The following is a 27,911-nucleotide window of genomic DNA, read 5'->3' on the forward strand; positions in this document are numbered from 1 at the left end:
TCCCCATCGCTTTGAAAGATTTTATTGTAAAAACTGGAAAGCGATTTATAATGTCATAAGTACATACGTATCTAGGCTTTGCTCTTGCTTTCTGAGTACTAAGAATCCTCTGTGCTTCTCCCATGCTTTTCTGAACTCTGTTACTGATTTGTTGGCTCTCACCACCACTGTGCTCTTCTATGCATCCACCATGCTTTTTTTTTGTGCAAAGTGCTGCTTTTATTTCTGAATCTACAGTCTTCAGCTTCATATCGTAGCCCCTTGCCGTAGAAATTTCTGCCCAGTAAAAACATTGTCTTGCACATTTATTTATATAGACAAGCTTTCTAAATATCTCTAGCCTTCCTTCCTCTCTGGCCTCTCCTCCAGGGTACGTATATCTAAGTTCCAGAGTTATCACCTCATTAGGTTCAGAGTGCAAGTACTGTACCAGTTTGGTAATCCTCTAGATTGCGTCTACTCGTTGTCTCTATAACTGGACACACTACTCCAGTGAGGTCGCATCAATGATTTGCGCAGAATTGCAGGGGGTTTTTTTCCCGTTCCTGGTTATAGTATGCCACTTGCAATCTGGCATTTCACTAGCGCTACCCACCGCCTTCTCAGACAACCTGTTAACCCTAAGGTTCTCTGATATGCTGACTCTGAGGTGAGACGAGGGCAATACTATCCAGCTAAACCCAGACAGGAAAAGCACTTACGGTATCTTTCGACACTGATGTTAGAATCATGTCTAGAACGTTTGTTTCATCCGGTACCTTTCATTGCTAGCTGAAATGTAGGTGGCTTTGTCGAGGACTGTGTAATATTTTAAATGAGTAATCACTCCTGTGCATTATGGGTGCCTCCTTCAGACTTTCTGTATTGGGACAAAATCCGTAGGTGCTTTTTAGCTACAAACTTTAGCCCATTTTTTCAAAGTGAAAGCATGTGTGCACTGCTGCTCTCCTCCCGCCCCCGTAGGTTTCAATCCCTTCCTATATCTCAATCCCACTCCTTTTCTTTCTTTCAGCCCCATTCCGTCTGCCTATTTACCTTGCAACTGCTACAGACAGTTGTCATTTACCGACCCCCTGATAACCACCCTCCCCCCCTTTTCCTTTCTCACAGACTTTGATTCCTGGCTTCCCTTCTTCCTTGAACCATCTTCCCCTTCTCTTATTCTTGGGGACTTTAACCGCCAGGCTGATTAACCCTCTCTGATTCCTATGCTTCGAAATTCCTTGTCTTCAGCTCCTCGTTTGACCTCCTACTCTGCTCGACTGCCCCCACTCACCTGCTTTCACCTAGTTCTTACCTCCAACTGCCGCATCTCAGACTTCTCCACCTTAGTTCTTTCCCTCTCAGACCATCTTATGATAACTTTCACACTAAACCATTCTCCCCCACAGCCCTAACAACGTCTGGAGTGTCCAGGCAATCATGCCCTGTATCCCCTCCATGCCTATCTCATCTTTCCTCTTCACTCCTACGTTGTCTGTGTCAGTTGATGAGACAGTTTCTCCTTACAACACACTGTGCTCCTTTCTGCTGTAGACAATTCTTGCCCCTCCCCTTACCTGCCCCGAAGCCCAGCCTTGCCTCACCCCCCCCAGAATTTGCTTCCTATGTTCCTGTGCCTGTTCTGTACAGCATCCCTGGCCAGAATCCCATGCCCATGTCAAACTTCATCCATTTCAGATTCATGCTGATGTCCTTCCAGTCTACTACTGCAGTGGTTAAACAAGATGATTACTATATTCATCTGACAAACTATCTTGCCTCCAGCCTTTGTAGTCTCTTTCTCACACTTAATTCCCTTCTTAGACTGCCTTTACCTCCCTCCATCCCTTCACTTTCTGCCCAGGTTATGGCTGACTATTTCCATGACAAGTTTCACAAAATTAGTCCCAAGTTCTCATCCAAGTCACCTCTACCTTCCCCCCCCCCCCCCACACTCCCCCAAACTCCATTCCTTTCCCCCTTCCTCTGGCCCCTACCATCCTTTCCTTCTTTTCGGAAATCACAGTGTAGGAAAACTTCCCATCGTCTGTCCTCCTCCTCCTCCAAACTCATTATTTGTTCCTCTCATTTATTCCCACCTAGATCCTCAGCTCTGTTTTCCCTGCAGTCATTCCGAAACACTGTCTATCACTTTCCACTACAACTTTTCCTGCTGCCTTCAAAACATACTGTGATAACACTCCTCCAACATCTCTCATTAGATCCTACCTGCCCTGCTAACTACCATCCCATCTCCCTCCTCTCTTTTGCATCCAAACTTCTCGAATGTACTGTTCACTTCCACTGTCTTGACTTTCTTTCATTTTTAACTATTCTTAGTTCACCCCAGCTTGGCTTTCACCCTCTCTATTCCACAGAAACAGCCCCGCCAAAGTCTCTGATGACCTCTTTATGACTAAAACCAAAGACCTTTTCTTGATCCTTATCCTCTTTGACTTATCTGCTACCTTTAACACAGTTAATCATCTACTTCTTTGTACTCTGTCCTCACTTGCATTTCCATACTCCCTCTTCTCTTGTTTCTCTTCTTCCTCTCCCATGGCACTTTTAGTGTGTCCTCTGGTGGATCCTCCTTCACTAGAATCCCACATTACTGGTGCTTCAGGGCTCTGTTAGTGTGTCCTCTGGTGGATCCTCCTTTACTAGAATCCCACGTTACTTGTGCTTCAGGGCTCTGTTAGTGTGTCCTCTGGTGGATCCTCCTTCACCAGAATCCCACGTTACTTGTGCTTCAGGGCTCTGTTAGTGTGTCCTCTGGTGGATCCTCCTTCACCAGAATCCCACGTTACCGGTGCTTCAGGGCTCTGTTAGTGTGTCCTCTGGTGGATCCTCCTTTACTAGAATCCCACGTTACTTGTGCTTCAGGGCTCTGTTAGTGTGTCCTCTGGTGGATCCTCCTTCACCAGAATCCCACGTTACCGGTGCTTCAGGGCTCTGTTAGTGTGTCCTCTGGTGGATCCTCCTTCACCAGAATCCCATGTTACCGGTGCTTCAGGGCTCTTTTAGTGTGTCCTCTGGTGGATCCTCCTTCACTAGAATCCCACATTACTGGTGCTTCAGGGCTCTGTTAGTGTGTCCTCTGGTGGATCCTCCTTCACTAGAATCCCACATTACTGGTGCTTCAGGGCTCTGTTAGTGTGTCCTCTGGTGGATCCTCCTTCACCAGAATCCCACGTTACCGGTGCTTCAGGGCTCTTTTAGTGTGTCCTCTGGTGGATCCTCCTTCACTAGAATCCCATGTTACCGGTGCTTCAGGGCTCTATTAGTGTGTCCTCTGGTGGATCCTCCTTCACTAGAATCCCACATTACTGGTGCTTCAGGGCTCTGTTAGTGTGTCCTCTGGTGGATCCTCCTTCACTAGAATCCCACATTACTGGTGCTTCAGGGCTCTGTTAGTGTGTCCTCTGGTGGATCCTCCTTTACTAGAATCCCACGTTACTTGTGCTTCAGGGCTCTGTTAGTGTGTCCTCTGGTGGATCCTCCTTCACCAGAATCCCACGTTACCGGTGCTTCAGGGCTCTGTTAGTGTGTCCTCTGGTGGATCCTCCTTCACCAGAATCCCACGTTACCGGTGCTTCAGGGCTCTTATAGTGTGTCCTCTGGTGGATCCTCCTTCACTAGAATCCCACATTACTGGTGCTTCAGGGCTCTGTTAGTGTGTCCTCTGGTGGATCCTCCTTCACTAGAATCCCACATTACTGGTGCTTCAGGGCTCTGTTAGTGTGTCCTCTGGTGGATCCTCCTTTACTAGAATCCCACGTTACTTGTGCTTCAGGGCTCTGTTAGTGTGTCCTCTGGTGGATCCTCCTTCACCAGAATCCCACGTTACCGGTGCTTCAGGGCTCTGTTAGTGTGTCCTCTGGTGGATCCTCCTTCACCAGAATCCCATGTTACCGGTGCTTCAGGGCTCTTTTAGTGTGTCCTCTGGTGGATCCTCCTTCACTAGAATCCCACATTACTGGTGCTTCAGGGCTCTGTTAGTGTGTCCTCTGGTGGATCCTCCTTCACTAGAATCCCACATTACTGGTGCTTCAGGGCTCTGTTAGTGTGTCCTCTGGTGGATCCTCCTTCACCAGAATCCCATGTTACCGGTGCTTCAGGGCTCTTTTAGTGTGTCCTCTAGTGGATCCTCCTTCACTAGAATCCCATGTTACCGGTGCTTCAGGGCTCTTTTAGTGTGTCCTCTGGTGGATCCTCCTTCACTAGAGTCCCACATTACTGGTGCTTCAGGGCTCTGTTAGTGTGTCCTCTGGTGGATCCTCCTTCACTAGAATCCCACATTACTGGTGCTTCAGGGCTCTGTTAGTGTGTCCTCTGGTGGATCCTCCTTTACTAGAATCCCACGTTACTTGTGCTTCAGGGCTCTGTTAGTGTGTCCTCTGGTGGATCCTCCTTCACCAGAATCCCACGTTACCGGTGCTTCAGGGCTCTGTTAGTGTGTCCTCTGGTGGATCCTCCTTCACCAGAATCCCACGTTACCGGTGCTTCAGGGCTCTGTTAGTGTGTCCTCTGGTGGATCCTCCTTCACCAGAATCCCATGTTACCGGTGCTTCAGGGCTCTTTTAGTGTGTCCTCTGGTGGATCCTCCTTTACTAGAATCCCACGTTACTTGTGCTTCAGGGCTCTGTTAGTGTGTCCTCTGGTGGATCCTCCTTCACTAGAATCCCACGTTACTGGTGCTTCAGGGCTCTGTCCTGGGCCCTCTTCTTTCTCTATTTCTAATTCCCTTGATGCTCTGATTTTCTCTCATGGCTTTCATTACCACCTTTATGCTGATGATTTCCATATTTAACTCTTTATGCCAGGAATTTCATATGGAATGCAGTTCTAAATCTCAGCTTGCTTGTCTAACATTTTTGCTTGAATGTCTCACTGCCCTCCTTAAGCTCAATATGGCCAAGATGGAACTCCACAGTCCATCCCCCGTCCCCCCAACACCATTTCCCCTTTTCCCCTTTCTCTCCTTCTGTGGATAACACTGTCATCCTTCCAGTCCTTTCAGCCTGTAACTTTGGGGGGTCATCTTCAAATCTTTTCTCTCTTTCTCTACACACATCCAAAACAAGGGTAGAAGGTGACATTTCTTTCTCTATAACATCACCAAAATCCATCTCTTCCTTTCTGCACCCACTACCAGAAACCTTATCCACTTTCATATCGCCTCCTGCTTAGACTACTGCAACACCTGCTCCTTATGGATTTCTCAGTGAACCATCTCCCTCCACCTTAATCCATTCAGAATTCAGCTGCACAATGTATCTTTCACCTAAATTAATACACTCATTTAACCCCTCTTCTCAAATCACTCCATAGAGACACAGTTTAAGCTTCTCTTACTTACAAGAGCCTTTGCTCTGCAGCTCCTTACTTCCTCTCTCTCTCTTCTCTCTCCCTATACCTCTTTGTGAGTGCCACTCATCAGGCAAGTCACTCCTATCCATGCCCTTCTCCTCTACTGCCGACTCTGTGCTTTCCTTCTGGCTACCCCGTATGCTTGCAATGGTATTCCTGAGTCGGTGCATCAATCTCCCTCTCTTGCCTTATTCAAATCCAGTCTGAAAACTTACCATTTTGAGTCTGCTTTTAAATTTTAACCCCTGATTAATCCACTTTCAGCCTTATTGATCTTAATCACTTTCCTAATAAATTAAATTCCCCAAATCTCTTTTGCTCTGTATGTTTTGTATTGATTAAGACTGCAAACTCTGCTGAGACAGGATTATCTATCGTATTTTTGTACAGCGCTGCATACATCAAGTAGCACTATAGAAGTGATAAGTAGTAGAAGTAGTTTTGCTTTCATACCTATGGACATTTGCACTGGCCTTTTCTGTGGGTACTTTATAGGCATTCTTTAGGAAAAGAAGAAAAGAACAACTTATGGGCAGCTTGTCTGTCCATCCATCTCTGATCTAGTATCAGCGTGCATATTTTTCGTCTCAGTTAAAAGCACCATTGGCATTTCTGTGTCCAGCTGGTGAGAGTAAACATTGCCACCTTGTTTCGTGTAAAATAATGCCCATTGATTTGAAAATGCAGGCTACATGCAGTATTTTCTTCCCCTGACTTAAACATGCCCTTGGGACTGCCTCTTCTCAGTATGGCTAAAAGTATGGGAATTGTAGAACAATGCTTGTAGTTTTAACTGCTTTCAGGGAGGGCAATTATTACCGATTAACGCATTTAATGACTTTAAAAATTGATTTTTGTTTTTCTTCCCCCCCCAAGAAATGAGGATTTTGCCAATACAGATGAGGGAAAGCAGAAAACCTAGAATGATGTTCCAAACTATTTTAGACATTCTAAACTATCCTCAGTTCCACCCTTCAATTTCCCTCTTTGTAACTAATTTACATTTTAAACCCTGCTGAAATTTGTAATAACATGGGTATCCGAGACACTTGTCCCGTCCACGCTCCCTTCACATCCTTTGCACAATCTTAATAACACACCAAAACAGCATTTTGAGTAAACGAGGCTGCAGCTTTATTGCGTAGCATATGACCCCAGCCTAAACAAGGAATACCTGTTCCCTCCGACCTAGAAGTCTGGGCATCTTCCGTGCCTCATCCCCCAGCAAGGGACAACCTGCAGCCCACCTAGGCCTCAGACATCTTTTGCTGTACCGCCGCCGCCACAAATAGAGGCCCATCCATGCCATGACCCAGCAAAGGAGGTGGCTCCTGGGAACTTAGCCGCTCAAGGCCATCCCATGGTCCATGTCACCAATGTGCAGCCCACCGCATGCTGACGGCTACCCCAGTTCAGCACTGGCAGATTAACTTCCACTGTGGCGATGCCCGTCGCATCAACCAATAATTTGGCTTGGGTCTCCCGCTCCCACGCTACGACAACATATCTGAGGGAAGATGAAGCACATAAAGCATCAGCAAACTAAAATGGGAGGGAGGAGGGGGGCTGTCTTGCACCTGTGGACCTAGCAAAAGATGTCCCCCCCCCCCAACTGCTATCTCGTCCTTATAGCCTCAAACCCCACCTCCCCGCAATTTATTGCCAATCAACATCACACCTTACTCTTGACTGCAAACCCTTCTCGAGGCACATCCATCTCTTCCAACCTTCCTATCACAATCTTCCCTCCCTTAGGTTGTGAAGAGGAGGACTTATATGGGCCAGCTCGGCTCTGTGTTAATTACGGCAGCCAAAACTGGATTTGACTGCCTTTCAAATATACTTAATGCAGTTTTAAATTATTGCTTAAACTGTGCTTCTTAAAGTTAAAGGGAAATTTGGTTAAAATGTCTTCTGCATTCTGTGTATATAAACTGTAGCTGTTTCTATAATTATATAGGTGTATATATGTTTTGTTTTGCTGTTTCTGATGTATTTTACAATCTGCATATTACCTTGGCATATAGGAACAAAATATAATACAGCACTGGATGATGGTACAAAGTATGTTTTAGTATTGAAATGCAAGGGTTTGCATTCTATATGTAAATACATTCGATAGATCTAATATTTCACTTTCTCAGTTGAATTCCCTTTCTTTTGTTCTGTTTTTAAAAAGACATCTTTATAGCTATTTGTTAATTGTTTAGTCATTTTCTATTTCATGCCTGAACCACAAGGCAAGTCACAAAATAAAATATAAACAATTAGTACATATCAAGGGCAATGAAAATCAACCCAAATCTAAATAATATAGTCAGTGTTATTAGCCTAATACTTAAACATTTCATATCTTTAAAAATGATATATGATAAATTCTCAAATGTACAGGGAAGTTTCCTCCCTCTCTCTCTCTCTCTTTATATATATATATATATATATATATATATATATAAGTAATTAAAAAAAAAAAAAAAAAAAAAAGAGCAGAGGCCAAAAAAATAGAAATGATTGTTTCTCAGAGGCTAATTACTCAAAGCCACCACCCTGTCTATCCTGAAAAGGCTTGTACATAAAGCCAGAATTTCAGGTGTTTTCTAAAAGAAAGGTAGTTTTGTTCTAGATGGATCTCCGAAGAGACTGTGTTCTGTAAAATAGGAGCTTTACAACCGAATGCTGAATTACCAGAATAGACTTAAATTTAGCCATTGCAGGAAGAACAGACAGCAAGGGCTTGCTCTGATGAACGGATGCTTCTGATCCAAGATAACTGAAATCTGTCTTTGAAAGCTGTCTTCTGCTGCAATAATAATTCTACTTGAAAAGGTTTGACATAGTACACTGCACCTCTCTCTTCTGGGTCAGCGTTGTACATTAGGAGCTTGAAGAACTGAGAGGTCGCGTGTGTGTGTGTGTGTGTGTGTGTGTGTGGTATGTGTGTGATCGCGCCAGCATGTGGGTAGGATTTAGTAAGCCTGTCATTATGCATTGAAATGCTTTTGTTTCTGAAATTGCATGTCGGGCATGTGACTAATTTGTTGGAAAATGAGCTCCATTAGACTGTCATGGCAACTTAATGAGCATGCTTGACTTCAAATGTAGCATTGTTTTTCCAATAATTTTGGTGCCTAGTGACTTGAATTGTACCATAAACATATGATGGGATGAGACCTGTACTAAATAGGCCCTTTGATTTCTGTTTACAGTATATTGTTAATAAATTTAGTATTTGGTTAATCTATGCACTATAAATGCTATCAATACCGGCTGATCCGTACAATGATGGTAGGGTTTCTAGATTTGAACGGTTTTGTGTTGCTGCCATGGTAACAAAGAGGCTCATGCCGCTCCTGCAGGAAGTTAGAATAGATCCGTGAATCAATATGTGCTGTACTTGACAGATTCTTTTACACTAATCAAGCTGATTTTCTGTTGAATGTACTAGCAGAATCCTTCCATTTAAAACTGAAGTACCTGCAATTTTTTATAATGACAATTTGGTTGGTAGTTAAATAAAATCATGAAGAAGCTGTCTTTCATTTAGATTTATATTCTTTCCTGAGGAGATATTAGTGGTTAAGGGGTACATTTTCAATAGGGTACCTAACTTGAAAAGTATGTACCTATTTTTAAGCCCATACAGAAACCCTCTCTATGCATGCATCATTTTTCGTGTGGCAGCAACAGTGCACACGTACTCCCAGCCTTCTGACTGGCTTTACCTGCACACAGGCTACCTACACGTGTATATGATGACTTTACGCACACAAAAACCCCCAGTAAGTTTCTGAAAATGACCCCCTCCGTGTACTTGTGTAGTTTAGTCACACCCCAAAATGCCCCACTCCCTCCAAATACTGCAGTAAACAATCCAGGCATTGTGAAAGTACATACATACTTCAGGTGACTGAGAATCCACTAATGCTGGTTCAGCAAGTTCATCCATGTAACTCCTCAAAACAGTTTATAAGCTTCTCCTATTTAGCCATTGCTGTCTGTGTTAATCTAAGTAAGTGTAAAAAGTGCAATTTCTGTTTTATGGAAACCTTAAGAAATTTGCAGTTTTCAAATATTCCATGAAAAATTTGCCATAAATTTTCCAATGTGCAATTTTCTGCAGCTTATATTCTGGTGGCAGCATTGGTGTTGCAAGTATGAGTGCTCCTGCCACTGCTAGTGCTACCACCATGTCAAGAAGAGTAAGATTTCATTGCATGGGTTTTTGTTTTTCCAGCTCATTATGAACAGGGACTAGTGTGTTGCTCAATAAGCCATGTGCTAAGACAAGGAGTGTGCTTCCTGAATTACAGTGAAAATGGGCTGCTGAGGGTGAGAAGTACTTAAAATCATGGGCGCAGCGACCATAGTGTGCAGTGGTACATAGGCGCCACAAACTTTGAAATGGGGTGTGCCATGCACCACCAACTTGGGAAGCTATCACATCTTCTCTGGCTCTTCCCTCAGAACAATAAGTGCTGCTGCCTATCGCTAATGTTCCTTCTAAGCTGCATGCGTGCGCGGGAAAAGTTCTGCGCATGCGTGCAGCTTTTTGCTGCACATGTGCACTTGTGTACAACTCTTCCTGTGGGTGCACACAGCTCGCCCCCCCCTCCCAGTGTAGGAAGACTGGCTGCGCGATGGTGGTGCCCATCCTGCCATGGCCAGAAGTGAATAAGAGGCCGGTTGGCCATGGCAGTGTCCATTCCATCATGGCTTGAAGTGAAAAAGAGACCACTGGGGCCATTGTGGTACCCATCCCTCCATAGTTCGAATTGAAGAAGGAGGCTGATTGGGCCATGGCAGTGTGTATATAATAGAATATTCCAGACATTTCTGGAGAGCTTGAAGCTTGGAGAGAGTTAACTTTTTACCCTTGCCCTGCTCTCACCCTGGTGCCTGTTTCTGCCGATACTATTTTGAGATGTAGGAGCAAAGGAAACTTGTAGGTAGCAAGGAAAACAGAAGTGACAAGTAATACTCATTGTTCCCTTTGGGTGGCAAAAGGCAGGAACTTAGCTATGCAGAGGACCCTGGTGCAGATCCCGACTGATGATTTAGTTTTGACAAGACAGAAGTGAGAATTCCAAAGGGAGAGGCAGATGCTGACATAGTCGATAAAGGGATTGGGGAAATAAAATATATGCACACCAACACATGATGGCACTTATAGTTCACTTTGAACTTTTGTATCACTGCACAAAGGGAAAAAGGGGTAATTTTGAAAATATATGATAAAAATATAATCAAGAGGGATGTAAGGGTGGGAGTAAATGAGTAATGAGACATAGGAAAAATGTGTGTCCTGGTGACAAGGAGCAAGGATTTATTGCACACAATGATATTGTAAAAATCAGGTATATAAGGAGGTAGAGAAAACCTGAGAACTTTGGAGACGTCTAGCATATTTGCTGAGGCATGTGACTAAGTTATTAAGTGGCACTCCTTACCTTCTCCCCAGGCTAAACGAATAAGAGAACTGATTTTGGATATTGCTTTTGGTTTTTAATAATACTTATAGCTGAGCACAAGATTATGATTATTATACAAATTATACTTATAAAAGAAATGATTATAACTAACTTGTAATAATTTTCATATTGTTACTAATAAAAGAATTATAATAAATAACTCTGTATACAAGTCTTTCTCTTCCTAAAAATATATATGTCACGTGATGTGGTGAGCCAGGCAAGAGGGAACTCTCTAGGCTCTGAGGGTCGGCTTCGCTAATCACCAGAAATCCTCTTCATCCCGCGGGGAACTCACCCATTATTTTTTTTTTACCAACTTACAGGGTCTTATGTCCATAGAGCATTATATGCAGCGGACCTCCCCAGTAATGTCAGCAAAAGGAGGTAAGGGAAAAATCGCACGGCCCTGATCCCAAAATGGCGCCCGACAGTGAACCCCAGCAACTGCTGCTACTATTGCGGATATTAAAGATGTTATTTATGCAGCTTTGGATGAGAAATTAGCTGCAATTGCATCCCAAATTACAGAGGTTAAAACCACCCTAGCCGAGCTCAACCCACGGATAGAACAAGCAGAGGGCCGCATCCGTTTGCTGGAGGATGATTCACTTGCATGAACTAGCAAAATGGCGGCGCAAGACAAGATGCTCGGGGAACTCAAAGATAAATTGGAAGAGTTAGAAAACTGGGAACGCCGCTCCAACATTCTCTTTTAGGATTTCCAGAGGCGCTGGAAGATAGTGCTCTAGGGCCACTATTAGAGACTTGGTTACCGGATGCGCTGAACCTCCCAGAACTGAAGGGCTGTGTCATCATTGAACGCGCGCACAGGATCGGGGCCAAACACGCGAATCTGCAAAAACCCAGGCTTATTTTTGCCAAACTTCTAAACTACCAGCATAAGCAAAAAATCTGGCAGGCATCACGGAAAGCGCTACAGCTAAATTATGAAACCCACCCGATCTGCCTATTCCAAGACTACTCCGTCCGCGTGTCTGAGGCAAGGAAAGGATTCTCACCGGTTTGTTCAACGCTTCACCAAAAGCAAATTAAATTCTCTCTGCAATTTCCGGCAAAGCTGCGGGTCTGGTATAATGATCAAGCACACATCTTTGAAACCCCAGTGGCTGCAAGTGCCTTCTTAAAACAGAATTGTCTACATTGGGTACAAGCTGCCTTTACTGATGAGCTAACAGGCATGAATGCCACAAAGTTTGTTATATTGTGTGCAGCCCACATTCGTTATATAGCCAGGTACTGCAGTTCAGCCTGGAGATTATGAGCAACACCGGACACAGGCAGGGGGCTTTAGCCCGGGCCCCTTTCAGAGTTAGGGATCGAACGTCTGCCCAGAGCTGTGAGGCTCAGATAATAATTGTCACCCGGATCACACAACGGTGCAGGCATAAAACCTACGGCGCTCTTCCTAGCGGACACCTGACCACTAGCCAACATTCAGTGGCTGTGGCAGATGGAGCCAAGTGGTGCTTACGGGGGCTGGGGTTCCCCCTCGAATCCCGACGAGACGTTCTGTCAGACTAATTAATTGCATGCTAATACTGGCCTGTGAGAGAGGAGGTGTGAGAGCTCTCCGGTTGCATCACTGCAGACCTGGGGCTTAGGAGTCGGAGAGAGTATACCAACTATTATAACTATTATAATTATATAATTATTATAATTATTATTATTATAATTATTATATAATTATTATAACTATTATAATTATAGTTTATTATAATTGCACCCCTGTTTCTTGTGAACCAGCATGATGGGACTACCGTCTTGAATGTTGGTATATAAAAAACTTAAATAAATAAATAAATAAAACTAGCATCGGGGGCAAGGAGATATTCCGGCTCTACCGCTATACAAAGAGGGGGGGGGGGGGTCGTCGAATGGCTACCCTGCTTCTCAACTAGGTGAGATCGAACCTCATACTGCAGCTTATCTGGTCCCAGACCTGGCTAGACTGAAAATACTACCCCTGGGGCGGAACTCAGAAGGGCAGACATATAGATCACCCGGAAGCTAGCATTTAGAAGGCACATATTTCCTAAACTGAACCCCTGCTATCAGTGAACCTTGGACAGGAGACTGACCCTCACACATGGATACATGAGACTCCACATCCTCAGCTTATGAGGACTTGGTTGTGGACAAAGGGTTTTTGGGAGGGGAGGGGAAGGGAAAGGGAGGGAGGGATATGAGTATGGGGCTTTGTTCCTCTATACGCTAAGGTATGAGAATGACATCACTCTATCTACCCGACGCAGTCATTGGTCGGTCTTGATAAGCCTTACTCACACCACCCATCTGGGTTAATGTTAGGACAGCTGACCTAGTGAGCACCATGAGAGATACTCATATATGCATGCTCAGATCCAGATCAAAGAGGGTGGGGCTAGGCTGGGAGCCTCATTCCTCTCAACATGCGGTACTACCTACTGCCGATTATAGCATCATAATCCCAAGCCACAATGGCTAAACTAATAACTTGGAATGTGAATGGGTTGGGATATCCTGTTAAGAAGAAAAAGATGTTATCCCATCTTAAGAAATTACGACCAGCTGTAGTGGGACTTTAGGAAATCACCTTTCTTCGCTGAAAAGTGAGAAGCTACGACGAGACTTGGTAGGCTTTTGTGTTTACTCAGTGGCCCAGGGCTGAAAAGCAGGGGTGGCCATACCTATCACCAAAACCACAGATTTCCAGACAATCAAGAGTCTGATAGATCCTGAAGGGCATTATGTCATTTTAATGGGAGAGTGGAATGGGGCTCCAGTCACAATATTTGTTTATGCCCCTAACAAATACTCACATGCCTTTTGTGTCAAGCTCTGTAACATACTGTTTAATGTTCATGGTACACTCTATCTTATGGGGGACTTTAATTGTGTACATGATTTATCACTAGATAAGAGTACTACAGCCATTAGTAAGGGAAGAGAATGGGGGATGGGCATACAATTTCTCTGTAGTCAATTGGGACTGGTAGACATCTGGAGGTCACTACACCCGGAGGAGTGGGATTATACTAATATCTCTCGATCTCACCTTTCACTATCTTGTATCGATTATATACTGATATCTCAGGCTGCTTTTCCGGATGCAGCACAGGCCACTGTTGAATTGCAGGTAATATTGGGCCATGCCCTGATCTCATTACTTCTATGTTCCAAAACAGACCGGGAGGTTGCTCGCATGTGGAGTTCCCCAGCTATCTCAAAGATGATATTACATTTCAGAAGTATTTGAAAGAGCAGTGGGCAGAATTCGCAGCCCATAACTAGCAACATTCCTCAGAACCCCATCTTTTTTGGGAAACAGGCAAGGCAGAGTATTATCTCATATCTGAGCTCCCGGAAAAAAGCATTGAACAGAAAGATTCTGGAACTAGAGGCATAATTGGCAAACTGCTAAGGCAGGTATGTGCCAAGATCCAAATTCGAGCCATATGTCCCAGTACTATAGTATACTTAACCAATTGAATACGAACCTCCATTGGCGAGCACAACACCTAACGAGAAGGGAACAAGAATTATTTAGATATGGCAACAAAACGGGGAAATGTCTAGCCAATCTGGTCCGCGCCATAAAACCCAAGACTTTTATCCCGCATATCCGCAATACTAGCGGGGAACAAGTTACTAGCAAAACAGAGATTTGTGAGGTATTCAGGTCGTTTTATGAAACTTTGTATGCTGCAGCTCCAAAAGAGGGGAAGGAGGAGGAACATTGTTTTTTTTGACAGGATGGACCTCCTAACTCTCTCAGCTTCACAGTTAGAGTTTCTGAATTGGGCCATCCAAAATGTGGAAGTTTTACAGCCATTAATTCGGGCGCAGCCTGGGAAGTCACCAGGCCCAGATGGGTTCTCATACAATTTTTACAAATGTCTACGTCATCAAGTGGTTGACCCTCTGGTGGCCTTTTATTTAGATGGCCTGACCAAGCACTCCTTTCTGCCACATTTCAACTTCGCCCATATTACAGTGCTACCAAAGCTGGGTAAGGATCTGCTTCTGCCTGGCTCCTTACTTAATTGCGATCTTAAGTTACTAGCCAAAATCTTAGCTGAGAGGCTGAATGCCTTGCTGCCTTACCTCATCTCTCGCCACCAAGTAGGGTTTGTTAAGGGGCTGAAAGCAAATATTAATATCATCAAATTGATTACTGCAATGCAGGTGTGTCAAAACCACAGTATCCCTGCCTTAGTTATTGGGTTCGATTCCAAAAAAGCGTTCGATGAGTGTCCTGGTCATATCTTTTTTTCCATCCTATATAGATATGGAATTCGGGGAGACTTTTTACAATATTTACTTTTATATGATGCCCCCGTATCACGTATTATCGCCAATCGGATGATTTCCGACAATATCCCCATATGACGAGGAGTCAGGCAGGGCTGCCCTTTGTCACCTATGCTTTACATTTTATTGATCAATCCTTGACTGCAGAAAATAGACTCCACACACACCATCACAGGTTTTGGTGATATACTGCACAATTTTAAAGTGTCCGCGTTTGCGGATGATGTATTGGTCTTCCTCACAAACCCGTTTACCTCACTAACTGAACTGCTCCAATGGCAAAAGTTATTTGGCATCTTTGCTGGCCTCAAAATCAATGAGGAAAAATCGGAAGCCATTGATGTGACTGGCACCCCTACATGTGACCTGGCCCTCCAAGTTTCCCCTACAATGGGTACAGACTGAGTTAAAGTATCTAGGGATCCGGATACTGCTCAATATCAAAACCTTATATCGAGCCAATGTTCAACCCTTATTATTATATACTGAAAATACATTGAACGGATGGCAATCTCTGCCCTTATCCTTGATAGGCTGGATCCAACTCTTCAAAATGGTCCTTATGCCAAAATGGGTTTACATCCTTCAAATGGCACCTATATGGCTTACTAAACAAAATTCCCAATGCTTTCACAAAGCCCTATGAGTATTTGGTAAACATTATGGCCATTGTTCCTGCAGGACATCGTTAATTACCATCACCAATAACCCTGATTTCCCACCTGGATTGATGGAGGCTGCTTTCTCCTTGTGGTCTAAGCAAGGACTAGGATATATCCACAACTATTTCAGCCCACTACCGGAAAGAAACTGGATTTCCTCACCTTACAACAGCAATACAAACTCACCTTCATAGATTTTTACCCCTTTCTCCAAATTAGACATTTCTTCAACAGCAACTCAGCATCCTATGAAGAAATGGGGCCAATCAGAGCATATGTGCAGTTTTAGCCTTGGGGCGGACACAACACCCTACCATTTCCTTTTTTTACAAAGTTCTGGCAGCGGATCGGACCTTACCTTTTTTTTTTTTTTAAGAGACCTTACACGCGAGGTGCGTGAAATGGCCTCAGTTTTCGGTCCCTTATGACATTTAAAAAAAAAGATTTGATTCGATCACCGATCTCTCCGAGAATGTTCTGCTTTGGGAGACGGAATATAAATTCCTTTGGCAAATTTAGATTACTCCAGAGCGTGTCTTTCAATATAAAATCACCTCCTCTAACCTATGCATTAAATGTCGGCAAAGTGTAGGTACATATTTTCACTGTTTCTGGGAATCTGCCCTGGTATTAGATTTTTGGGAATGTATACGACATACATGCTCTCAGCTGTTACACATTACTTTACCACTACAGCCTGATTTTTGGTTGTTTGGACATACTGCTCACCAAACCCCATCATTGAGTGTACCAATACGTCTTTTCCTGGGCAGAACCGGTCTATTGGGCAAGAAGGCAATTTTATTAAGATGGCTAGATTCTCAAAGCCCAAAACATGAGCACTAGTTACAAAAAAATGATACACCTATGCTCTCTGGAATATGCTATAGCCAGGTTATCATCCTTGAAAACGTTTTCCAGTAACCACCTAATATAGGAACCACTTTTAACTTATTTGTCGCCTACAGTAGCACCAGCTATGTCTATAGTGACATCAGCCACACCCCCGACCCAACATTGAACTTTATTGCAGAGCTATTCTGTATCTGACTATGCCTATTTGGTGAGTAATTTCTTAACAGGGCTACTGTTCCCTACAGTGCACTTAGAGGCCATCTCATACCTCCACAAATCTATCAGTGGATGGAGGCTGCCTAGTACATGTCTCAGCCCCCTTTCCGCTTTGGCTTTCAGCGGATTCCATTAGCTCCTCTGATGTATTTTTAGGCCAACTAACCCACTACTTTTGACAACTTCATGGCAGGAGGAGAATCTGCTCTCAAGGGATTGTTGGGATCTAGTATGCTGTAGCTACCATTTTGTCCTGGACTATCATGTGATATCAGACCAAAATGATGTTGATGCTGATGCTTATGTCTTGTAGATCCTCATATTTATGTATATGACATGAAACCAAAATCTAATAGAGGAATAGGGGAATGGGAAGGGGGGAGGATGGGGATCAAGTAGGGGTGGGATTATAAAGAAAAATGTTGAAACAACTTATCATATTTGCTGTTGTGTATGGTTTTGTTGAACTTCAATAAACACATTATACAAAAAAAAAAATAATATATATATATATATGTGTATATATATATATATATTATATATATATATAAAACGAGGGTTACGCGCAGCTGGGTTACGCGTACGGCTGGGCCTTGTGCTCGCTGTGTGCATTTTAGAAGAGGCCAGGCCAAGCACGTAACCTCTGTTACGCGCACAAGAGCCAGGCCTCTGTAGAGGGGTGGGACGGCCTGGGACAGCGCCATTCCTCGCTGTCCCGGAGCCTTGCACGGCTGCTGGAGCGTGCAAGTTACTTCAGGTCAGGCCCTGAAGTAACTTACAAAATAAAAGGTAAAAAAAATTTTTAAAATGGGTTTTAGAGGGTGGGGAGGAGAGGGGAAGGGAGGGTAGGGTATAGGATAGGAAACTGGGGAAGGCCCCGATGCATTGCGTGCGAATGTTGCCAAAATCAACTCCCCGTTGTGCGTACTGCCCCTGATTTTATAACATGTGCACACCGGTGCGCACATGTTATAAAATCGTGTGTCCATGCGTGTGCACCAGGTAGCATGCGCACTTTTTAAAAATCTAGCCCTTATTTTTTAAATATTTGAACATTAATTATTGGCTGTTTTATTCATTAGAGGTTTCTAAATATTTTATTGGTGTTTGGGAACAAATCTATGCAAGTTTTTTAAATTATTCAATGTTCGTCAGCTGTTTTGACATTCTTTTTATTAGCATGGTTTTAATATTATGAATGATGTTTTATATCTCTGATTTTATTGCTTGTTGTTTTGAGAAGAATGATGTTTCTAGTTTTCCACTGTTTCACTACATAACACAGTTGGGTATGTAGTTGCTGGCATGTTTAAATTCTGTTTTTGGTGAGAGCCTATCTGTATTTTAAAGGTCCAGTTCTTGTGTAACTTTAATTCTTGCTGTGAAAATGATGCTACTTATAACTGACTTTTACAGCATTATGGTTCTCTCTTCCTCATTTCTATTTTAAACAGAAGTTTGCTCTTTATTAATTTCACTTGCATACAGAAAGTAGTTTTGAATGTTCTTGCAAGAGATATTTTTTCATCACATATTTTATTGTAACTGCTTTTACTAGGTTAGGTGATTATGTTAAGGGATTAGCTAATGTTCCCTCTAAGAATTGGGTTGCTGTGAGCATAAATTTGATAGGCTTTTTCCATCAAAGACGTTAGTGCTCACAGGGTAATGAAGGAGGGTAGTCTGTGTTCTAGGTCGCATAGCAGCAGCAGCAAATTTTCTGATGCACCACCGACTTCAGCATCATCCTAAGCCCCTGCTTAAAATGAAATATTTTTCAGAATGTACTTCTGAGAGACTTATGGGGAGATAGAAGTGGAATTAAAAACAACTGGTAGTGGACCTTGCAAAAGTGATAGCATGTGGAGATGCGTTAGGTAGATATGGGGATAAGAAGTTCAGATCGAGTTCAATGGTTAAGAATAGCCAGTAGGCAGAGTGTGTTAGCTAGAGGCAGAACTACCAGCAGATTCTTCTGAAGAAGTAGGCAGGGAATAAATGTGTTGCATTCCACCCTTGCCAAGGTCTACCTGCTCCTATATTTGCCAATATATATTTATTTGTGATCGGAAGGGACTGTACAGATTTGAGCAGCTGTCTACTATGGCAAGTTTAATACCACTGTCTGTATAGTAAAGAATCATAACATTGATCCTTTTGTACTATTTCTGGCACCACAACTCCATATTCGATATGTTCCATGTAAACCACCTCCCCGGCGATAGTTATCTCTGTTAAATGTGAACCGGAGTGATATGTATTGTATACAGGAACTTCCGGTATATAAAAACCAATAAATAAATAAATAAATAAATAATGAAGTTGCCACTTGAACCATGCTTTTCATTTTAAAATATTTTCACCTTCCTGGCCCTGAGATCAAATTTATGTGTAACCCTACCTCAGAAGGTATGTCTCACTCTGGTGGGGCCATAAATGTATTTATGGTTCTTTGGGGCAGGGACACCTGACTAGCTCTTCCTTTTGGCTCTTTCCCTAGGGTGTGGATTCTTTTTGAGGGGAGAAGTTAACTTTCAGGGCACAAGTGCTGGAGGTGACTGACTCCTTAATGTTACCCCTGGGAGAGGAGTAACATTCTTTACTGTGTGTGTGTGTGCTATGTGCCAAAATTATCACTCTGGAGTCACTGGGTTAGTGCCCACATTGTCCAGATCAGAAATTGTTCAAAAAAGCATTACAGGCTTGGCTCCTCAGGGAGGTGTTTGGAAAGTAAAGCTTGATTAGAGCAGTGGGAGGGGATCATTCTGTATGGTACAGGTTGGGTGGAGGAAAAAAAAGAAAAGGGAGTAATAAGATACTTTAGAATTTGTGTGTGTATTAGTGTGTTTTTAATATCAAATTGTGGTGTTGTATAGATTTTAAAAAAAATGTTTTATATGTGTTAACGATGTAAACCGTTTAGATTTGACATAAACTGTATAAAAACACAATAAGATTAATAGCACAATAAACATGCTCACTGGATTATAACGTGAAGAATATTAGAGGAAATTGCAAAACCATATTGAAGAAACATTATCCCTCATACCAATGTTATTTAGCTATATATTGGCATCATAATAGGCACTACCGGTACGTCGACCTTTATTGCCTTATTACTAATCGTCTGGCATGATCGAAACAAAAATTTTTTTAAAGTTTTTTTTTTGCATGTAAAAACTTATCTTTTTATAAGGTCCACATTCTAGTCCACATCCCATCACGGTCCGCATTTCAAAAACGAATTTTCTGCATCAGGGGGTAGTTTTTTGATGTGACTGCTGGCGATTATTTATAATCCATGTCTGTGTTCAGCTCAAATCTGTGCCAAACCTCACATCAAAAAAATACTCGACTTACTAAGAATTTACCCAGGCCTTAATGGTAACAGACTGGCTGTCTGTTACATATGCAGTGTACTCATTCTCTGTGGCTTCAAGGAATACCCTGCATTTTTCCATCTTCTCCTCACCCCTACCACCAATTCTACCAAGAAGGTCTAGGAAAGTGACCTTATTTGTAGATTCTAAAGTTTCCATACAAGTGTTACTGGTCTAGAAAGTCTGTATTATCCACGTTTCACATTTATAGGGTCATTTTCCAACTCGCGTTATGGCGTTTTCACCTTATCTCTCCCCCCCCCCCCCAGTGATGAAATGAGCACTTTGCAGGTAGGAAAATGCAATTATGTAGGTATTACCGCAAAGTGAGAAAAGTTAACGCACATTGCGATAATACCTTTGTGAAGTGCTAAGATATCGCACATTGCGATAAATAGGCTATTACCATAAAACACGCCCCTCTTTCTATCACATACGATATTTTGATAAATCTAGGCCTTAGTTTGCATTCTGTTCAGGCTTTTCTCTGGTGAACAAATCAACTGCAGATTCTGGCTACCAAGGTTGTTTCTTAAGAGAGTACTTTTTTTTAACCAGCACACAATTGAGTTGTGGAGTTTTTATTAGTATAACTGAATTTAAAATGTATTTGATTATGGGAAAAAATGGTTCACTGCCAGATTAAGGAAATGGAAAAACCAAGAGCATAGATTATGCTAACTACATTCCATGCTATCACATTGGATCAACTATCAACCAACACAAACCAGCATATGCGCATATACCCCCCCCCCCCCCCTGGTAAAATGTGCATACGAAACAAAAAATGTGCATGTAATCTCAGTGTTTATAAAATAGAATATGCATGCAGATCCCTTTTGAAAATTCACTCCACAATGTAACTCCCTGTACATAGCCACAATATTTTCTTTAAAATGTATTGGCCTTAACCAGAGGCATGCTGTCCATTTAATAGGAAAGGTTGCTCACTTGTTTCACGTGAAACAAAACAAAAATGCCTTCCTAACATATCTAAACTTAAAAAATAGCAGGCTTCCATTTTATAACCATGGAAAGGTCCATATTCAAAAGCATGTATCCAGATAACTCAGAAATTTTTCAGCTAAATGAAAATTTGGGCACTTGTCCGGCTAACTCCAATCTTCAGAGTATTTATTTATTTATTTATTTATTTATTTTAAGGCTTTTATATACTGATGTTCATGTACTGGTACATATCACGTCGGTTTACATAGAACCAAAGTTGGAAAATTACATCGAACAAGAGGTTACAAATAACAGGGCTAACTTCGTAAGAACTTATAGATAAAGCTGAGAACGACTTAAAATTAATACAAAAAAGCGTGGGTGCATATTAAAGTACAACTAACAGGAGAATTTATGGTTATGGCATTAGATATCTGGCGTGGAGTACGAAATGCGTGAATCCCTTAGGGAGAGACCATTAAGTGAAGGCTTTTGTGAAAATCCAAGTTTTATTTTAAGGCCCCTGGGGCAGACCCCTGGGGCAGTCTAGAGCCTTCCAGAAGTACATGCAGTAGTTGCTATTTTGTACAAAATATATTTATATACATTATCAAACATTCGCACACTTTTACTCCTGCTTATTGACTCGGACAAGTGAAATCAGACCAGCCTGTTTTCTGCAGTTCTTGGGTGGGAGGTCTGAGTAAACTAGTGGGGGTTCATGGTAAAGTCTGGTCGGTCCAAATAGCTCTCCTAAAATTAGCCAGATAAGGTTAGCCGGCTGTATCCAATAGTATGGTTGCATTATTGAATATACTTCCAAAGTTAACCAGATAAGTTTATCTGGCTAACTTTGCTATCAGAACAATGACTGAATATGGACCGCTTAGTTTTCAAATGAGCCCAATCCTGCCAAATATATATAGTTTTCCAGCACCTTCTCTTTGGAATATTTTACCTTTTAACATTTGATCTGTCTCTGATTATTTAAAATTTAGAAAAGCTGTGAAATCTTAGTTCTTTAATAAGGCATTTGATAATATTTAATTTATCTGATTTTGTTCAGTTTTACTTTTGATATTTCGACAATAATGATTTTTATTTGATTGTACTGTTTGGTTTGTGTTTTATTATTTTTATTTTAGGTTTTATCTTGTTTTAAGTTAAGATGATTTTTGTATTGCTTTGGTTTGGTGTCTAATGTTATATTTATTTTTACTGGAAATTATGTCTGTCTTTTGTATTGTATTGCCACTTGGGTAACATGTTTTATCAAGCGAGATATTATGTTTTAATAAATGAAATGAAACCCATTAAGGGGGTAATTTTTGAAACTGTTTGTGTAATTGTAAACTGTGTGGACAGTTTTAGGGTGCACACGTTACATAAATTGTCAGAGAAACAACCCACATTGTCTATCTTTAAAAAATTACTATAGGTTTTAGACGCACCTGTGTATTTTGCACCCACTATGTGTGCGGGCAGCAGAGGGAGAACACAGTAGCATGCATGCTTTTGAAAATCAAATGTATGCATACTGTTTTCTTTACACGACCTAGACCCCCAAGAGAACCACTCTTTTTCACTTGTTCCTAAAATTGCACCTGCTATGGACTCCATATATGACTTTAGCTTCATTTGAGGAGGGCAGTTTACAGTTAGGCCTTTTTACCTGGGTAAATATCTATTTCCTCAGGTAAGTGGCTTTGAAAATTGCCCTTCCTATCAGGTAAGAACTTAAATTGGCAAAAGAATAAGAAGTATTCTGCAAGAATGGCTCCTTTTAAGATTAAGGCACCAGTTTCACTACCCCTGCATCCATCCATTCTGTGTGTATGGGAAAAGATTGTGATGAATCAGGTCCAAAATGTATTGTATGATTATCTCATTTATTTGCTTAATCTTTTTTTTTTCTCTTTAGGTGTGACAGATGAGGAGGCTTTCCTTCAGGAATGCACACGGCGAGGACAGAATGCTTTACCCTTTCAGGCTTCCAGTAATCGACCACCTAAGTTCCATAGACTTGGTGCCAAGGAGGAAGAGCAAGAGAGATCGCAGGTTACAAGCAGCTGGGAGCCACCCACTTACTCAGCAGGTGTGCACAGAGAGATTGCCGAGAAACATAAAAATGACGACTTGCATTTGAAGAAAATGAAAACTCAAGGGAATAATCATTGTTGTAAGCTGACTTAATATTAGTTAGCATAGTGCAGACAAATATATTTTGTCTTATCTCTATTTTATACCCCTTACTCTAACAGTTGAATTCCATGAATACCCTGGCATGACCAGAATATACCCAGCAAAGGGATATAAATGCAGTATCATATTTAAATAACTTGTGTTCTCAGAAAATATAGAGCAACATAAAGCAAAGTCATTTTATCATCAAAGATTAAGGTAGAAAACATTAGGAAAGACGTCAGGAAATGGTCATCATTGACACTGACTTCTGACTGTAAACACTAATACTGCAGTTCACACAAACTAAAACTTGCGCTGCAAGATACTCAAAATGCACTGTTAAATATGAACTAACGTATGCACAGATACCAAAGTGTGTACATATAGGCTCTTCAGCCATGAATTTAAATTTGATAATTATAAACTACTTTGAGCTATATAACTCAAATGGAGGAGATTTACGTTCCAGAGAAATCAAATTGGTTAGATTGATTTGGCCTTTGTTGCACATATAACCCTCTAGGGAGTAAGTTTGCTCAGATCAGAATAGGCTGAAATGGGCCTATTGTTTGTATACAATTGTAACTTAGCTTCCTTTGTTTAAGACTTCAATATGCAGTATTTCTTGGAAATTGAAAAACAGAAAATACACGTAGGAGTTTAAACTTAGAATATAAAAAGAAATGATTTAGAATTATACTAAGCTAACAACTTCCCATGAAGCAACCTGCAAATGTATATACAGATAGACTTTCCTACATGTAAGTTGCAGATTAGGATTTTAAAGCAGAACTTGGTAGTTAGTAACTAAACACATGAATTTGTGAGGAATTAAAAAATCTCTTCTCTAATGTGACTTCCTACTGCTACCCCCATCGCGTTTACTTGTTATGTTTGATTTGTATCATAAAAGTTGATCAAAATTGTGATCCTGATGGAATATGGAAACAGCTTCTTGGTTTGACATTACAAAAACAACATCATGACCTAAAAAGACAGTATAAAAACAGATTGCTTGATGTGGTAGAATAACACAATTAATTTTGTATTCCAATGCTTAACTAACAAAATTAACAAGTTTTTTTTCTCATAACAAACCTAAAAGGCATTTGGTTGTTAGTATGTAAAATTATAATTTTAGGCTGATCTTGTTCAAAGATCTTTTTCTTTACCAGAGATATATAGCACAGCTACATGGATTTTTTTAATGTTCAAATATAATTAATTAAATCTTATAACAGTATTATTGACTATATTTGCTAGGTAATATTCACCAAAATGTTTATAGGTGTTAATGGGTGGTAGGGAGGGAGGGAAATAGCTTTTAGCTGGGAAGAGGATGGCAATTTTTAGATAGGCCATATTATCTATGTAGATCACTATATACCCGGGTATAGGGCTTTGCAAATTACCAATGCAGGTCTTTTTATGGAAATGCGAATAAATATTCTTGATGCAACATCTGAAGAAGGGGATCTCTGTGGTTTTGAAAGTGCATGTAAAACATTTTTAGATAATTCTTACATTGATCTAATAAAATCTCAACCTGCAGAGAATTCAGTTTACTCTAGGATCTTTTCAACTACCAGATCAGTAAATAGAAAATAAAATTCTTTTGGAGAAAAAAAACCTGAACAATTGTCTTAGTCGCAATCTGGCTTCTGCTTTCCTCTTATCTGTCTTCCAACTCCTTTTACAAGCTTTCCTGTCTGCTTTACTTATTTCTCCTGTCTTCATTACTTTCTCCCCTAAATGCATTTGACATTGATCTTTCACTTTAATCTCATTTTCCACCATATCTCTGTTGATAGGCAGGCTGAATTGGCTCTCAAGTATGGTGGCATCATCTGACAGCACTGCCAACATGAAACAATTCTGAGATTAGAAAGATTTCCTGCATAGTCACCCTAGTGTGCTTCTCCTCAATAGTTTTTCCATCCACTCTGCCAACTGGACATGCAAATGTCCTCTTGTATTTTTTTCTTTTGTCACTTCACATCAAGATGATTTTTTTCTTCTTCATAGCCCTGTAGCTTTGGCCCTTTTTTTGAGGTGGGGGGGCAGGTGGATTTTTTGTTTTCAAGATTTGATTTTGACATCACCTCATTGTTGTTCAAATAGAAGGTTGAAGAGATGCCCCAGGTGTAATAGAAAAAGATTCTTACAAGGTCTGTATTTGTCATTGGAACTAACATGGTATTCCCAATTGTTCAGCATTTATACGGACGTCCCTTAGGACAGATTGACACCGAACATTCAGAAAGTTGGAGATTGCTACTGAACCCTAGAAAGTTCCAATGTTGGCTGTAAAAATAAGATATCACAAGAAGATATCTGGATGCGGACCATCCTCCAGTAGTGGATGGTCCGCATCCAGATAACATAGATGCGGACCATCTTTGGCATAGATGGGGGTAACATCCATCAGATTGGATGTTACCCCCATCTATGCCAAAGCGAAATATCCATCTTCATCCCTTTTACAAAATGCTACTCCACATGGTGGCACTGTAATCCTGTAATGTAAGAAAGTCTCTTTCTAGTTCAGAAGTCCTTTCACCTCTTTCTTGGAACAGAATCTCAGACATGATTCTACTTTTCCCCAAGAAGGGTGGCTGATTCAGGCCAAGAAATAGAAAATGCCTCTTAGTGCTGAAGAGGAACATCATCATCTTTGTTTATTTATGAAACACCTTTCTAGCCACAGACTTCAAAGTGAGTTACAGTTAACAATTGTGTTATATGATGTGATGCATCAGATGACACATTGCCTTCTATAGCTAGATAATTACAGATTTTAATTGGGTTACAGAATACGCTACGCTTCCAGCTATTTGTAGCAGTGTGGGTAGTGCTTATATAGAAACATAGAAATAACGGCAGAAAAGGACCAAATGATCCACCCAGTCTGCCCAGAAAGCTTATGCCAGTATCTGCTACACTGTGCAGGTTTACCCCCATGCTTATCAGTTTCCCAGACCATAAAAGTCAGGGCCCTCGGATGCTGTTTGAATCCAATTTCCCTTAACCGTTGCTGTGGAAGCAGAGAGCAATGTTAGAGTTGCATCAAAAGTATTAGGCTTAGTGATTAACGGTAGTAATCACCGCATCAGCAAGTTACCCCCAATTTTATTTGTTCCCCAGACTGTAAACGTCAGGGCCCTCATCGGTTGCTGTCTGAATTCAATTCCCCTTTTCCCTCTGCTGTTGAAGCAGAAAACAATGATGGCGTTGCATTAACAGTATCAAGGTTTATTTGTTAAGGGTAGCAGCTGCCACACCAGCAAGTTACCCCCTAGTTACTCCCATGCACTCTTTTCTTTATTTTCAGTCTCTAGCCTTTAGGAATCCACATGGTTTATCCCATGCCCCTTTGAATTCCTTCACTATTTTCATCTTCACCATCTCTTTCAGAATGGCATTCCAGGCATTCACCACCCTCTCCATGATGAAATATTTCCTGGTATTGGTTCTGAGTCATCCTCCCTGGAGTTTCATTTCTAGTTCTATTGATTTCTTTCCAACCTAAAGGTTTGATGATTTTGCATCATTAAAATCTTTCAGGTATGTGAAGGTCTGTATCATATTTCCCCTACACATCCTCTCTTCCAGGGTATACATATTCAGACCCTTCAGCCTCTCCTCATAAGTATTCCAATGCCGACTCCTCACCTTTTTAATCACTCTTCTTTGGACTGCCTCTATCCTGTCTATCCTTTTTGAGATATGAGCACCAGTACTGAACATAGTACTCCAGGTGAGGCATCACCAAGGGACTTGTACAAGGGCATTACCTCTTTTTTTCTTACTGGTTATTCCTCTATCTACGTAGCCCAGCATTCTTCTGGCTTTAGCTATTGCCTTGTCACATTGCTTCACTGCCTTTACATCAGATACTATCACTCAAAGGTCCCTTTCCCAGTCCGTGTGCATTAGTCTTTCATCGCCCATCAAATAAAGTTCTTTTGGGTTTGCGAACCTCAGATGTATGACTCTGCACTTCTTGGCATTGAATTTCAGCTGCCAAATTTTCGACCACTTTTCAAGTTTTCTTAAATCTGTTTTCATTCTGTCTACTCCTTCAGACGTGTCCACTCTGTTCCAGATATTAGTATCATCCACAATTAGACAAATTTTTCCATCCCTTCCACCAGGTCACTCACAAAGATATTGAACAGGACCGGGCCCAAAACCGATCCCTGTGGCACCACTTAACACCATTCTTTCTTTAGAGTAGGTTCCATTTACCATTATATGCTGTTTCCTGTCAGTCAACCAGTTTGCAATCCACGCTACTACCGTGGCACCCACTCCCAAGCTTCTTATTTTGTTCACGAGTCCCCTATGTGGGACTGTATCAAAAGCTTTGCTAAAATCCAAATAAATCACATTGAGTGCTCTTCCCTGATCTAATTCTCTAGTCACCCAATCAAAGAAATCAATCAGATTTGTCTGACAGGACCTTCCCTTGGTGAATCCATGCTGCCTCGGGTCCAGCAACCCACCGGATTGTAGATAGTTTACTGTCC

General features: G+C 41.6%; 1 protein-coding gene across 2 annotated transcripts in view; it reads left to right on the plus strand.

Annotated features, from left to right (window-relative positions):
- The window catches only part of DNAJB6 (DnaJ heat shock protein family (Hsp40) member B6), a 320,695-nt gene that overhangs the window by 268,907 nt on the left and 23,877 nt on the right, over window positions 1-27,911 (plus strand). For both annotated transcript variants that reach the window (XM_029588504.1, XM_029588503.1), the window contains exon 9: window positions 23,120-23,293. In XM_029588504.1, the coding sequence (XP_029444364.1) occupies window positions 23,120-23,293 (174 nt within the window). The remainder of the gene's footprint in view (window positions 1-23,119; window positions 23,294-27,911) is intronic.

The sequence above is a fragment of the Rhinatrema bivittatum genome, chromosome 2, assembly GCF_901001135.1.
Source record: "Rhinatrema bivittatum chromosome 2, aRhiBiv1.1, whole genome shotgun sequence".
NCBI classification, from domain to species: Eukaryota; Metazoa; Chordata; class Amphibia; order Gymnophiona; family Rhinatrematidae; genus Rhinatrema; species Rhinatrema bivittatum.